General features: G+C 39.0%; 1 protein-coding gene across 3 annotated transcripts in view; it reads left to right on the forward strand.

The window, feature by feature from the left end:
- The window catches only part of ELOVL6 (ELOVL fatty acid elongase 6), a 141,033-nt gene extending 135,548 nt beyond the window's left edge, over positions 1 to 5,485 (forward strand). For all 3 annotated transcript variants that reach the window (XM_038581902.1, XM_038581901.1, XM_038581900.1), the window contains exon 5: positions 3 to 5,485. In XM_038581902.1, coding sequence (XP_038437830.1) covers positions 3 to 427 — 425 coding nt within the window. In that variant the 3' untranslated portion in view covers positions 428 to 5,485. The remainder of the gene's footprint in view (positions 1 to 2) is intronic.
- The last annotated feature ends 9,890 nt before the right edge of the window (positions 5,486 to 15,375 follow it).

Here is a 15,375-nt window from a genome sequence, read left to right on the forward strand (position 1 = left end):
AGGAGATACAATATTCATTATTCTGAGGAAGCAAAAGCTGATCTTCCTGCACTGGTACCACCACATCACTGTGCTCCTGTACTCCTGGTACTCCTACAAGGACATGGTAGCCGGGGGTGGTTGGTTCATGACCATGAACTACGGCGTGCACGCCGTGATGTACTCTTACTATGCCTTGCGAGCGGCTGGCTTCCGAGTTTCCCGGAAGTTTGCCATGTTCATCACCTTGTCCCAGATCACTCAGATGCTGATGGGCTGTGTCATTAACTACCTGGTCTTCTACTGGATGCAGCATGACCAGTGTCACTCTCACTTTCAGAACATCTTCTGGTCCTCACTCATGTACCTCAGCTACCTTGTGCTCTTCTGTCACTTCTTCTTTGAGGCCTACATCGGCAAGAGGAGGAAAACAACGAAGGCTGAATAGTGTTGGAACTGAGGAGGAAGCCATAGCTCAGGGTCATCAAGAAAAACAATAGACAAAAGAAAATGGCACAAGGAATCACATATGGTGCAGCTAAAACAAAACAAAACACATGAGCAGACACAAAACCCAAGGCAGCTTAGGGATAATAAGGTTGACTTAACCCAGTAAGTTTTATGATCCTTTTTGGGTGAGGACTCACTGAGGACACCTCCGTCTCAAAGGACTGCTGCTGGGGAAACCCCATTCCCTCCTTACCTGTCAGCTCTAGGACAGAGGAGAACAAAAGTGAACCAGAGGCACAGAGAGAAAGAACTAGAAGGTAAACAAAAGCTATTAACACTCTATGGGGAAAACATATGTACTAAGTGTTCTATTTCTCTAAGAATGAAAGAAGTTTGCTTAAGCAACTGTGCGAGCACATACCCACACAATCCTTTCTAATCTTTGTTGACACTAAGCTGGAGCCAATAGAACAGATCAAAATGGAAGAGACACAGGGTGGATATCTAGAACCGTAATGCTTTTGCAAAAATTAAAGCCTTTTTAAGAGAGGTTAGTAGCTGTAGCCCCTCGTGAGAAAAGACGTCTTAATCACCTCTCGTGAAAACGGATGTAAACAATTGTATTTCAGCTAAGAGATGACTGGTGTTTTCTCCCTTCCTAACACAGTCTCGGGCTAGCCAGTTTGCCAGCACCAAACGGGCATGATATTTTTCCAAGGTTCTTTCTGGGAGGATGGAAACAGTGCAGACCAGGTCCTAAAGGGGTGGCTCCAGCTCAGAGCATTCCTGATAATTTCACTGTAATTTCTACTCTGAAATGAGCTGTAAAGAATTTTCCTTGGTTCAGTTGCCCCAGGCTTTTGAACAGAAGAGTAAATACAAAATAGAAAAGTTAAAACTCAACCAAATGATTTGAAAATGGATTCTGTACCACCTGTAAAAAGGACCAGCCCCATAGCGTTCTTGAGCTGGGAAAAGGAGAGTGGGGAAAGAAGGGAGCCAATCAATCCGACAGACACACTATGTATACCCCCTCTCTATTTGTCTTCACATACACACTCATGACTTCCCAAATGAAACCCTGTTGTACAGTCCATATTTTCTATATTTTTGTGAATCTCAAAAAGAAATCTGCAGGGCTCTTCCTGATATTGGGTGAACACTGTGTTTCCGCATCATCTGCATTTGCTCCCCGAGCAATGCAGAGGTGTGTAAAGTGCCCTCTGCTGGTCAAGTGGAGATACTTCAACAAATGCTTCATGGCAAGTTTGGCTGGAACAGTTGACAACAAAGGGCCCCCTATAGACTTATCCTTCAAATTTTAAATGATATAAAATACTCGTCATATTTTTGGCCAAATCAGAAGATCTTCTTGCTTCAAGTCAGCTTCAGAAATTTTTTTAAAAGGGACTTCTGCTCTGGAACTCAAAATCAATTTATTAAGAGCCATATTCTTTAAAAAAGAAAGAAAGAAAGCTAGATAATATAATATTATCTGTAATACAGTCCTTTACAAGCCAAATAAATGTGTAAACATTCCTAGTATTTCAAAGAAGCAATTATGTAAAATTGTTCAATGTGATATGCTAGTATTCTAATTGGTTAAGTAGCTTCATGATTAGACAAACTAGATGAAATGATTAGCGGCTACACTGCATAGATTATACATGCATCACCACACATACATGCACGCGGATGTGGGGTACACTCAACTTCAAAGCCCAAATGAATAGGAACACGTTTTCTGGCTAGCAGAAAAAGAAAACCGTTGTTTATCTTTCTTGCTTTATTTGAGAGTGTACAGTAAAAGGGATTTTTTTCAGATTATTTTTATATTATTTTAGCTTTAATTGTGTTGTCATTCATGAAACAGAGCTGCTCCGCTTCTCTGTCAGAGATGACAAGGGCTTTCTCAGCATCTTGTTTATGTGTGGAATTTAAAAGAATAAAGTTTTATCCCATTCTGTGTGAATGGTTTGAACAATGAGCAAAGAATCCATGCAAACCAGGTCATGACTGATAGACCCCAGGGTGGGGATGGGGCTTTGCAGGGTTGGGAAATTGTCACATCCGTGTTAAACTTTTTGGACAGTCTGTGATGTCTTGACATTGGTTCATAGATGTGAAACAATTGATGGAGGGATGTGTTGTGATTATTAGGGCAAAAACTGACACAAGCTAAAAAGATAAGTACTGCTATACCAACTACTAGGTTCTTAGGATGCAAATAATGTTTTTGAGCTTTGAAAAGACAGATACTGTGCAATAAGCTTTTTTTCTTATATAAGAAAATGAGCAGAGTAATTCCAATGAGGAAAAGGCCAAATAACAGCTGACTTGAGTTTAATTGAAGGACCAGTTCAAGCTTATCTGGTTGATTTAATTTAATCGCTGAATCCATTGATTAATCATTGATCCTTTAATGTGGTTAGAATAAGAGGAAATGAGCATAGACCTTAAATAGACTCTAAATAATGCTTCCAAAGCACTTTTATCTTGATACAGATTCATACTTATGTTCATCTGTGAGAGAACTCAGAATTTTTGTTTACAAGTTGAATGTCTAATAAATAGTTTTTAAATTGGCTACATATATTTAAAGGCTTTTCCAACCTTTCTCGTGGGAGGAGAGAAAAACACTTTAAAAAATTCTGGTATTACAGGTTTAATACAGTGTTTTTAACATCTCAGCTTAATTGCTTAATTAATTATATGAAGATAGGAGGCTGGACCACTAGCCCATGGCAAATCTCAATCCTACCAGAGACTTGACTGCCACATAGATAATCCTACTGTCAGTTAACATTCCAGAAAAACTTGGGCAGGCAAGTTTTTAGAACTGCCCCCACTATGCTGCAGTAGATTATCTTTCTGTTGGAGATTTTCTACTGCATTTCAATCCCATTATGGTGAAAACATTTCTGGATTGAAAAAAATATATATAAGTGCATGCAATTTGATCTGAGTATCAACCCAAGTCTAGGAATTTGCAATGAAAAACATTCTAATGAAAAATGCTCTATTCATAGAACCGAAGGTTTTATCTGGGCCTTCTAGTTTTGCTAATGAGAAAAGAGTAGCTACAATGTTATTTAAATCCATGCTAGGCCAAAGTGCCAAATTAAAATCATGTATTGAGGTTTTTATTCCAGATCATTTACTCTCCTCCTTCTAATCACACTCTACAATAAAAATTAGGGGGGAGGGATAATACACACATATATCTTGCTTCAGGGGGAAGGAAGGATTGATTAGATCCCTCTCACTTCCTCACCTCTCTGCTAATGTAGCTCAGGACTGAGTCAGAAACTTCATTTGAGTCGGGGTTTTGCAGAACTGAATGGAAGAACACTTCTGGGAAAGAGATCTTCAGAAATTAAAAAAAAAAAAAATCAGATGTGGTATCTTTATGATAAAACCTGTCACATCAAAGAAACAAAGCACCTGGAGTCCACTACATGGAGTAGAATGCTCCAGAGAAGTCTGGCCTCGTTCCCAGACTGCTAAATTACCTGGGAGAGACAACATGCTCAGGTTACTATCTTTTCTTTATCCTGATAAAACAGCCTCCCCTCAGAGACTATGTGTCGTACAGCTGTCCCCTCCAGCACATTCTGAGGACTTCTTCTCCCCCTCAGAGTTGTTGGATTGGCCACGTGCTGATTCAAGAGAGCTGTTAATAGAATAGAGAAGATCCAGTAGATTTTGCCTCCCAGAGCTCAGCACTCTTAAGTTGTGTGTGGATGGTCCATGCCTGTCTCCTTTACACACTTATTTCCCTGAAAAAGTTTCCATCCCTAGAGTGTAATTGTGTAAAAATTTCATGATGAAAGCCCAGAACTTTCCGGCAGTCCAGTCTTTGTTTCCAATGATACTTTGCTATCAATTCAGGATGATAGAGCCTATGTTTGTGCTGTGAGCCACTGTCTCCTGTGTTAAGTCTTTCTCTGTTTTGTATACAAGGTCTGATTCTTTGGCCCCAGACCCATCATGAAGAGATTTTGCTATCGACCCACAGGGTTTGGCCTGTAGTACGTAACACACTAAAGTGAGAGCTAATAAAGCAACGATTCGCTCTTTTGTGCCAACCATCAGTATGAAGTGTTAGGTCCCAGTTTTTCAATAAACCAACAGCTTCTGTCTGCTGGTACCCAACACTTAAGTAAAACAAGTGTCAGGGCATTTTTCTGAATGCCAGTTGTGACAGACTCCTGATTATAAACCTCCTCCTGCCATGTGGCGGAATCTATAGCTAAAGAAACCAGTTAAGAACACCTGCGCCGAATATCAAAGAATATTCACAAGCCTGTTGAATTACTCTTCTCATCCTCAGATACTTTGAAAATTCAGGGCTCACAGAGGAGGGGAAAAAAATCCCCAGGCTTCCCTTCCTCCAGAATTATACTTAGAAAAAAGCGGAACAGAAGTTGTTCTAACAACAGAAGAGACTATGGGAGCACACTCGTGTGGGTTTGAGAAGGTCTTAAGAAGGGCATTTGGATCTCCTGTTGGGCAGACAAAAATCTTGCAGTCAGGTATACTTCAGTGGAACTGCAAACCCAAACTACACTCTAGTCAACTTTTTCTGAAACAACTGGTTAAATGAAAGAGACTGGTCCCATATGTCAGGGTCAAGCCATAACTGCAACCCATTTAGGCCAGGATTGCGGGGTCCTGACTCACGTTGGTATTTAAACACTGCTACTTTCCCAACGCTTGGCAGCACTTGAGACTTCTCTCAGTGGGCAAGGATCAAAAACTCTCCAGAAGTAGCCTAATAGTGGTCCCCAGGCACATCATTTTCAGACAGATCTGACTGGGCTCGTTCAGGTCGGAGGTTGCTTGCTGCTAACTTGAAAACAAACTGGGAGCTTCAGCCTCTTCCGGGGCCCAGAGCCCATAGTCAAACGTTCACCCATAGAAGCCTCATAGAGCAAATCACAGCAATGTTGGAATTGTTATTTTCAAGTGCTTATTTCACGACATTCAAAGAAATATTTTTTCTTGGTATATTAAAATTAAAAATAAAATCGTAACTTTTGATTTAAAAACCAAACAATGTGTCTGGTTTCTTTGATCTCTTGCTCTGGCCAGTTGAGAAGGGGCAGGCATCCTGGAGCACTACGGGCTACTCCAAAGTTTCAGGTCGTTCCACACTTAACACCAATCTGCTCCTGAGATGTAGTGGGTCACTTCAGTTGTCGAGAACACAGAGTCCTTGAACACGGAACAACTTAAGTGCTTTCCAGACTTTATTAGCTCACGGAAGCAGTCCTCCCTCACAGGGCAGACAGTCCAAGTCAGATCCCTCATTTTACAGACGAGGTAAATTTTCCTGGTAGATCGAATGTCACAGAAGTAGAAGGAATGGAATTCTAACATCTTTTTTTATCTTAACCTCAACTTCATTGTTGCCCCTCAAATCTTTTGAAAGAAATAGAGTATACATGAATTAAATTCCAGTGCTCAGCATTAAAGTAGGAGGCAATTTGCCATGTCATTGGAAAAAGGGTTTCAGGACAAAATGTATGTGGCAGAAAAGATTTTGAAAGCACAGCACCTCTTTCCTAGAAAGGCACATTACCTGCACACCCACGGGCTAATTGACAAGGGTAGTGCCGCACATCTACTCTGATCCCAAAATTTGACCTTCAACTTCTGATGGATGTTCTTGTATGTTTTAGCGTATACTCTCTAGGTTAAACATTTTATAGCATTCCTTGTGGTTTGGGGAGCATCTATACAATGTGTATAACAGCAAGGGTTTTACAGCATCTGAATTTAAAACCAAGAACCTGTCATTTGGGGATATTTTCCGTAGCCAAATTACAATGAACATGCCTCTTTTCGCATCAACTCAGAGTAAATAAAGACGGAACGTTCTATTCCTTTTACAACCAACTTCATGTATGTTCTTAACTCAGGACAAAATGCAGGAGGAGTAACCCCATGCTACACACAAAGTATTTTCATTAACTTCACTAAAAAGAGAGAAAAGTAGAAGCAATGGAAGGAGTGTCTCTGGTTTTGATAGCACTCTCAGAAACCCACTACGACTGGCTGCACCATCACGTTTTTTTTCACCATCACATTTCTGATAAAAATACAGTCTGGTATAATGAGAGCTCCAGAAATTAATAAAGCAAGCTTTAAAACATACAAGCATTTTATATCACTACCTAGCTAGCAAAAAGGCTGCATTTAATGTAATTTCAAAACCAGGGAATTTACTACACCAGTCATCCTAGAAATGAAAAACCTGATTGGGATCAGAATACCAATATTTCAGCAACATGAGCACTCTTGGCTTTTTTTTTTTTTTTTCTTTTTCAAAATGAATGAGATTAATTGGAGTCCATGAATGCCCTAAATCAGTGGTCAGGACAGTTAAAATAACTATAAGAGCTCCCCACTGGTCAGTCCATAGCTGATTAATCTCCAGGCCTGGTAGATCTGGGGCAGGATCTCTGTTACTGTCCAGTCCCTCTCCTGAGACTACAGGGAGGCCTGCTGAGAAGCAGTGGCGATCAGGGGCATGGGCACAGCAGGGGGATGGGGTGGGCCACACTGGCCGCATCCCGCACACACGCACACACATATACAGGATCGCTTGTGCTCTCTGCCTCAGTCCATGCTGTCCTGAAACACCATGTCACTCACTCATAAAGGACTCCAGGCAAGAAAAGAAGCTCTGGGTCAGGAAAAGATCAGATCCCACTGATGTAAAGAGACTGTTATCTAAGTCACTATCCCATTTTGTGCTGTGATCTTTTACATTTTCTCCTGCTTCTCGTTCGACCTCTACATAATAACTGAAGGAAGTAACCTTTGGTATTTCACCTTATTTATATATGCATTATAGAAGACGTATTTATATGGAAAAGATCATTCACATACTCGCTATGAAAACAGCGCTACAGTCTAAGGGTTAAACGCATGTGAAGGCCCCTCCTGACACCACTGCCCCGACCCTACCCCCCACCCCCTACGATCTCACTACTGGATTCTGCAATCTTTGGTATTTTCAGGCCTCCAGGGTGAAAACCCTGGGCTCCACCCTGGGCTTTCATACACAGCCTCGTTTTCTACCGACTACACTAATTCCTTTCATACTGGAGGGAAGAACTGCCCCCCTGGGTGTTGCTCTGCTATGTTTTATTTATGAAAACTCTGATGGGTGTTTCTTAAGGCAGCCAATATCTCTCTACAAAGAGAAGGCAAACAGTGTTCACTCTTCCTGCATTCTCCACGGCTCACAGTTATATGGGAATTACTGTAAAATTCCAGAGCAGTTTTGTAAAACGAGCACTTTGTCTCCACATTAGCAGCAGTTCTAAATTTCGATGTATGCTTAGAATAATCAAATCAATACAACATAAATAAACTTCCTGAGTTCCCAAATGGACTTAGGCAGCCATGCCAACTCATTTGTTCATTTACCTGTAACTTGAATTTCCCTTGGACCCACCAGCCAGGAGAGACAAATTGTTTACTAGTTTGTAGCTTCTCCTGATGCAGGACCTCTGACTTCCTGCCAAGTCCCTTGCATCTAATTCTGGAACTTGCCAAGAGGAGTCTCATAGCCTCTGTCAGGCGTTTCCACCTCACCTTCTTCCCTCCCTCCCGTTTCCACACAGCTCAGCTGCTACTGTATCTCTCCGCTGGGCTCTGAAATCTTGCTTGATGCACAACAGGCTCAGCAGTTCTCAGCAGGCACCCACCACCCCTCAGGAGAGTAGAGTGCCCTCTGCTCTGCCTTGGGGCAAGACACCTCTTTCCTCTCTGTCACATGGCCCATGTGAGAAAGCTGGCCCCTTCTCTCCTCCGGGGCCTGACACGCCTCCAGGGGGGCACCGGGGGAACAGCCATCAGAATGTCTTTTCCTCCTCCACATGGGCAAACCTTTCCCCTGGCTTGAGCCCCATGAACCTGGTTTCTTTCTCCACTTGGGTAAGTACTGTCCCTGGAGAGTGCATAGCCCCGTGTAAATGGACCCTGTGGCCCTCGCATCTGCTCCCCAGACTTGCCCACGCTTATCCAAGCTTAGCAGAGGATACAGGTAGAGTTTCCTTTTCAAGAAGCTCCCCAACTCTCCTGCAGACTCTGTTACCTGCCCGCATCCATAGGTCCAGACATCTCTGTGACTCACTTAAACTCAACCCAGGCATCCCTGCCACCTGCACAAATAAATAATGAAATGCATACATAGTAAAAACAATCTTTTTCTTTCCAGTAAAAATTGGTTTTGGAATTAAACAGGCAAACTGCTGGAAGTCACTAATAATGTCTTAGAACTCCTGTGTTTATTTCTGGCTGACCGCCTTACCATGCGTCCATTTCCCCTGCCTCAGAGTACAGGTTAGGGTACTTGCATTTTCTTCTCTAGGCACTGTGCTTTTCATCACAGTAATTCAAGGATGAGTGACTTGTGGACTATTTAAAGTCAGTCATCTTCAATAAATAGATTGTCTACAGGACAGGAATCGAGTTTGCCTGCTATCTTTTGCAAGGCCAAGGCTATTTGTCAAAAGGATAAATAAATGTTAGTACATAGTCATGGCCATTATCTGTATCATTTTAGAGCTCTCACTTTTCTCTCATACTGTGTGTTTAGTGTGTATGTTTATAAATGTGTGTGTTGGCATATATTGGGAAAGTCCTCATACTCTATCATTGTATACTTATGAATGGGCTGAACTGTATTTTCAGCTCTTAGATTATTTGCTTGTTTACTTCATATTTACTCATTCTACTGGAAATGTTAAAATTTCATGTAATATAGCAGTTGTGACTAGCAAAAATTCTTGTCAGGACTCCAGAGCCTAGGCTCTGGAATTCAACTGCTTTGCTTTGCCATCTGCTTGGGGGTATTTATTTATTTATTTATTTATTTTTTATATATTTTTTTTTATTGGTGTTCAATTTACTAACATACAGAATAACCTGCTTGGGGGTATTTATTTAGCAATCCTACCTCTTTTCTTCATCTGGGCAAGATTTAAACATCTGAATTAATGGCACCTACTGCACATAGTTATCAGGAGGATTAAATGAGATAATCCCTGTAAAGCGCAAGCCTAGTCCTTGGTATGAAGTAATTGCTTAGTAAATGTTAGCTAATATTACCACTATTGCTAATGTTATTTTTTACTCTCTCTTTTCTGGGTGATGTATACATGAGTTTCTCTTTATTCTTCATGATGACCTTTGAGAAATTTGCTTATAGAACTTCACTATCTTCTTATTTTTATTTATTTATTTTTAAGTAATCTCTACACCCAGTGTGGGGCTCAAACTCACAATCCTGAGATCAAGAGTCCCAAGCTCTTCCAACTGAGCCACCCAGGTGCCCCCGTTCATTGCCACATTAAAATACAGTCTATAAACAAAGAAAGTATCTTTTTCAGGCTAAAAGAGAATGAGATGTGAGGCAATTTATTTCCACTAGAGCAAATGTAAAGTTCTTTCTAACATTTTTGTTTCCTTTGGTATTCATTCATGATTAGCCAAAACCCTTGAGAGGAAAATATCTTTCACGTAAGAATCCACTGTTTGGGACCAAATATTATTGTAACCTGTCCTAAAAGATCATTTTTCACCAAAGCATGAATATTGTAATAAAAAAAATTCTTATGGAGATAGAGATGAGTCCCTGCACTTCATAGCTTAAACATCATTTTTTTGGTGTTAATACATTTTGAAATTGCCAGGACTAATAATACAACACAGACATCTAAATTTAAACATCTTAATTAAAATAGTGTGGCCTATTTGTTTTTTGGCTCTGATAGGCAAGTCTGTCAAGAACATGTCCCTTGTTGGGAAGTTTCCTAGTAAAAGAAACTTAACTCCAGAAACACAGACAACTCGGAACTGACGATTATATTCAAAATATCCTAAAGCTCGGGATTCCTGGGTGGCTCAGCAGTTTAGCGTGATCCTGGAGTCCCGGGATTGAGCCCCACATCGGGCTCCCTGCATGGAGCCTGCTTCTCCCTCTGCCTGTGTCTCTGCCTCGCTCTCTCTCTGTCTCTCATAAATAAATAAATAAAATCTTTTTTAAAAAGTCCTAAAACATATAAAATTCTAAGCTGATTAAATATGTACTTGTCATTCAAAAGAAGCAAATGAAATATTAATCTCTAAGCATCATTCAATGTAGACTGACTGATTCACTTACTTTAAGCTCACAAATAAACTTTTAATTTGGAAATGTCTTTAGTGAGCTGTGAGGAGAACTGTATGAATCGTCAAAGGTGCACTGGTGCTGAGGAAGGAAACCCATTTGCTTGTTTGTCCATTCCAACTAGATGGACTGCATTTTGAAGTTTAGGTTATAGATTTTGCTTTAACTATGGGACTTATGTAAACTTCATTAAATTGAGGTATAATGCCACTAAAAGGGGTTTTCTTTGTCTAGAATTTTGGTGTACTTTCTGTATTACTTTGCAATTATGTTACAGTGACTGCATTTAATTAAAGTGGCGTGGTTCTTTCAAAATTCCAATTCCTCTCAGTGGATTTATCAAATGTCCAGCCCTGAAACTAGAATAAAGCCAGTATCCTCAATAAATAGAGTCTTAGAGGCTGTTTCTCTCTCCTTTTCTTCCTTTTATTACATATAGGTTGTTTCTCAAGAAACATCCTTATTATATCCAAAAAGCTATTTTAGTTCTTCCAAAAATGTCCCACATTTGCATATATATGTACATTTTAAGAAACAACTTGAAGTTTTTCTATATTCTGAACTGTTCCTCAGGGCTTAATTCATAGGTAATTTTATTGCATCTAACTACTGATTAAACCTTTCATCATGAGAACTTTTAAACATACATCAAAGTAAAGAGAATAGTATAATGAGCCCTATATTCCTACAATCTAGATTTAACATTTACTAACATTTTGCTATATCCATGTTTGTTTTAAAGCAAATCCCAGGCATTACAACATCTTATTCTTACATACTTCAAGAAGCATGTCTTTTTTAAAAAAGACATGTTTCTTACATAACCCCAGTATTGATATTACGACACCTAACAAAATTAACCGTTTCTTATTACCATCTAATGGCCATTTTTCAAATTTTCCTAGTTATCTCCAAAATGTCTTTTTACAGATAGTTCCTCCTACTTTTTTTTTCCATGCCAAGTGTTTTATTAGAAAAACAGGGCCAATGGTCTTATGAAATGTCCCACATTCTGGATTCTCTGATTTTTAGCTTGTGGTGTCATTTAACTTATTTCTCTGTCCTTAGTATTGCCTATAAATAAGAAAGCAGATCTTAAAGTTTCATTATACTCAAGCCTAAGATTTTCAGCAAGAACATCTTAGGAGGCATGGTGTATTTGTAAAGGAGGCATGCAATGTCTGGATGCCTCACTTCTAGAGAGTCTCAGATCATCCAGGTGGCTCAAATGGCAATCTGCCCCCATTCTGTAACATCAACCCCCTGCCCCAATCCCAGCATATGTTGTAGACTGGCACTTAGAAATCCTTCAAATGTCCAGTTCTCTATAAAGCTTTTCATTTAATCCTTTTGCCATCCATTCTGATAATAGTTGCCTGAATCTTTTATTTTATTAAGGGATTAAAAATTGAGATGTTATCATTTTATTTTGTCCACATTAACTAAAATTCTTTTGCTTAGTTGAAAAGCATTCTTCATCAACTCAGGCCATTTGAGTATCCTAAAATAAAATTTATGTAGGGAACTATATAGATAAGCAGGGTTTCTTTTCTTTTCTTTCTTTTCTTTTCTTTTCTTTTCTTTTTTTTTTTTAACTTCTTTCCTTAAATGGCCATTTCCAGAGTACCGGTTTGGTGCACCAACTACCTCTGATAGTGACAAATGAGTTTTGAGATTTTTTTTTTCCTTTCACTCCCTTCTTTTTCTCATTATCTTTATGAACTCAGAGATTTTTATATATTCAATATGTTTCAAGCAATTGCAGTCATTTTTCTTTTTTGGCTGCTCAGGTTATCCTATTTTGGGTCAGTGGGAGCCCTTTAGAAAAATGGCTACTTTATCTTTTTGTCCTGACCTCAGAAGTCTGATAGCTTGCTTTCGTTTTTGGCACAACAGAATGTTTCTGTTAGTGGGGAAAAGTACTAATTTTTTCTACTCTAAAATATTTATATTTCACAATGAATCTGAATTTAACTACATTGTCAGGTTGCAAATCAACTTCTTTTAAAGACTAAAAATGCACTTGTGTGCTCCTCACAAAAGACATTTTAATTAATATAATAACCAGGCACACACAAGTAAGATTATCAAAGCAGTTTCGGCATTTCCTCACCAGTTCTGCAATATTCCTATTAAGTTGGAACAAGACCATTTTATCCCCATCTAACAAGGTGAGCTAAATAAAAGGTAGAAATTTAATTGTACAGAATGTGAGATGCATGTAAACTAAGGCATCAGTCGTATTCTCTCACTATTAACAGAAAGCTAGTCAACACTTTAAAGAAATTGTACAAATTATTCCAAACAGTATTATGCAAATGAGACTGGCGTTATTTAATTAACTCCTTGTTAAGCCATTTAAAAGAAGTGTTATGACCATAATTTAAAATAAGAATTCCATATAAAAAACAGGTAAAGGTTGACCAGAGATGCAATGTCCTGATTAGAACATTCATTTATTTGTGCAGTCAGTAAATATTTCTGTGCCTCGAAATATTTACTAAATGACACTAAAGTTTAGTCCATGTAGCTATGATATTTTAAATTAATTCCTAGAGATAGGACACTTTATCTGCAACTTTAAACCAATCACAATCAAACTATTTCACAATGGTCAAAGGTAGGATTAGAGTATCGTGATGTATTTTAAAGACAGTCATAGAAGAAGAAATTGGCCTAATTTCCCAAGATATCAAATCCCGGAGGTATTCAGCCTTGGCAATTGATAGTCCTTTGTTTTTCACTGTGGTTGGGTTAGGGTTTCAAGCCATAAATCTAGTTTATTCTCATTTTGGTTGCCAACTTGTCATTATCGTCACTCCAACTTGCCCCAGCCACCTCATTGTCAGGCATCCTTTGTATCAAAGAGTAAGCTTGAGCCAAATGTATTCTTCCTCAGAGGACTCTTCATGGCTGAATAGCCCAGGTGACTTCCAATAGGTGGATTTGCCATTCAGTTTTACCTTCTTGTCAGCAAACGCCTTGTCATCAGGGCTGTTACATTTCACTCTGATTTTTCAAGTGTTGCCTGATGGCCTGCTTCAGTTTACAGGGCACCACTGTGGAAAGAGCTCTGTTCTAGCAAGTGAACATTCTAGGCTGCTTCTAAGCCCCTCTCTAAACTATTACATGTGATCTTGTGCAAGTCACTGACCTTCGGTGACCATTGGTTTTCTCAACTCCAGATGATCTGTGAAGGTCATAATGAGTCCAGCTTTTTTCCCCAAATAAATTAAATACTCCTCTCCATAAACATCCTAGAAATCCACATTGGCCAAGGGAAACATGCTGAATGTCAGATGTAGGCTATCTGCCTCATTTGCATCACTGTGCTTTGGTTTTTTTCAGCTAGTACAAACTCACTAAAATTAAATCAAGAATTTAGGAAAACTGACCAAAAAACAAGAATCGAGGACTTAGAAACATCATCAACAACTTGATTTTTTAAAAGATGGGCTGCCAAATGGAATTGACTAAATTCATCAGAAAATAACCCAATTCCTTGTTCAACTTTTTTGCAGGGATGTGGCCTTGCTTCAAAGTAACTTGAACATTGTAAGCCTATAGCTTCCTTCTTTTAGTTGTGGCTATACCCTTGGAGGCTGTATAGCAAAATAGTAAAGAACATGTGCTCTAGAGTCAAACTTTAAACCTAAGTTTAAATTTTACCCTATTACTAACCAGCTGAGAAACCATGGGCAAGTTACTTAACCTCTCTTTGCCTCAATTTCCTTATCTATGATAAGTAGGTAGGAATAGTATCTCCTTCATAAGTAAATACATTAAAGTTCTTAAACAGTGCCTGCTATATCCTGAGTCATCAATAAATGTTAGGAAGCATGCAGCAAGCCAAGCCACCATTCCTGACCAAAAAACAGAATTTTTATTTCTTTCAACATACCACCATCATCCTTCATCACCTACCTCCAAAAGCTCACAAGTCACTACATTGTTTTACAGATCATACAACACCTTCAGGAACAGTTAAATATTCAAGGCAGTTCAATAGAGAAACCATAACTTCCAAATATTTCTAGAACACTTTCTTCAGGTTAATACCTACCCAGTTGCAAATCAATCAAACCAATGTTGGGCCATTATTGCTCTCCTGAGAGCTACTCAAAAATTCTGTCTCCTGGCAAGGGAACAATCCACCTCTTTGGCACTTTTTTCCTGAAAGGTCATATCTACTTGTCTTAGAAATGTCTGCAAATACTGAAATGTGTAAGTTTTTCCCTTTTAACACGATACTTCAGCCCACCGCTCCTATACCGCAGGCCTCAGCAGCTTTGACTTCAATATTCGTAGCCATTAACTTGCACAAAGATCGATCGAGCACTTCCTTTCCCTATGATTGTTCTAATGGTTATACTATTTTCATAAGAAAAATTTATGAATAGGTTTTACAAAATGCAAAATTTCCCCCAAATTCCTTCACGTATGCTGAATGTGGGAAGAAAATTAGAGTCACTTTCAGAAAAGTTCTTTTATCTTGAAACCATAAGAACATGCCTGAGGATTATTTGCCTGTAAATTATAAACAGATTCATGTTGATGACTCTGGAAGTTTCCCAGCAGCTTTCAGCAAAATAATTTCTCAGGTCCTTACATGAAATGATTGAGGCAAAAAATGGATTTTTTTTATGCAAAAGGTTAATTAACTCTTGTTCACATATTAAAGCCTGTATTTTTGTGAATAAATAATGTGATACTGTATTCTTTTTAGCCAGTCATAAGCAGGAGACAGTGGATTAATTCAT

This window comes from Canis lupus, chromosome 32, assembly GCF_011100685.1.
Source record: "Canis lupus familiaris isolate Mischka breed German Shepherd chromosome 32, alternate assembly UU_Cfam_GSD_1.0, whole genome shotgun sequence".
Taxonomy (NCBI): Eukaryota; Metazoa; Chordata; class Mammalia; order Carnivora; family Canidae; genus Canis; species Canis lupus.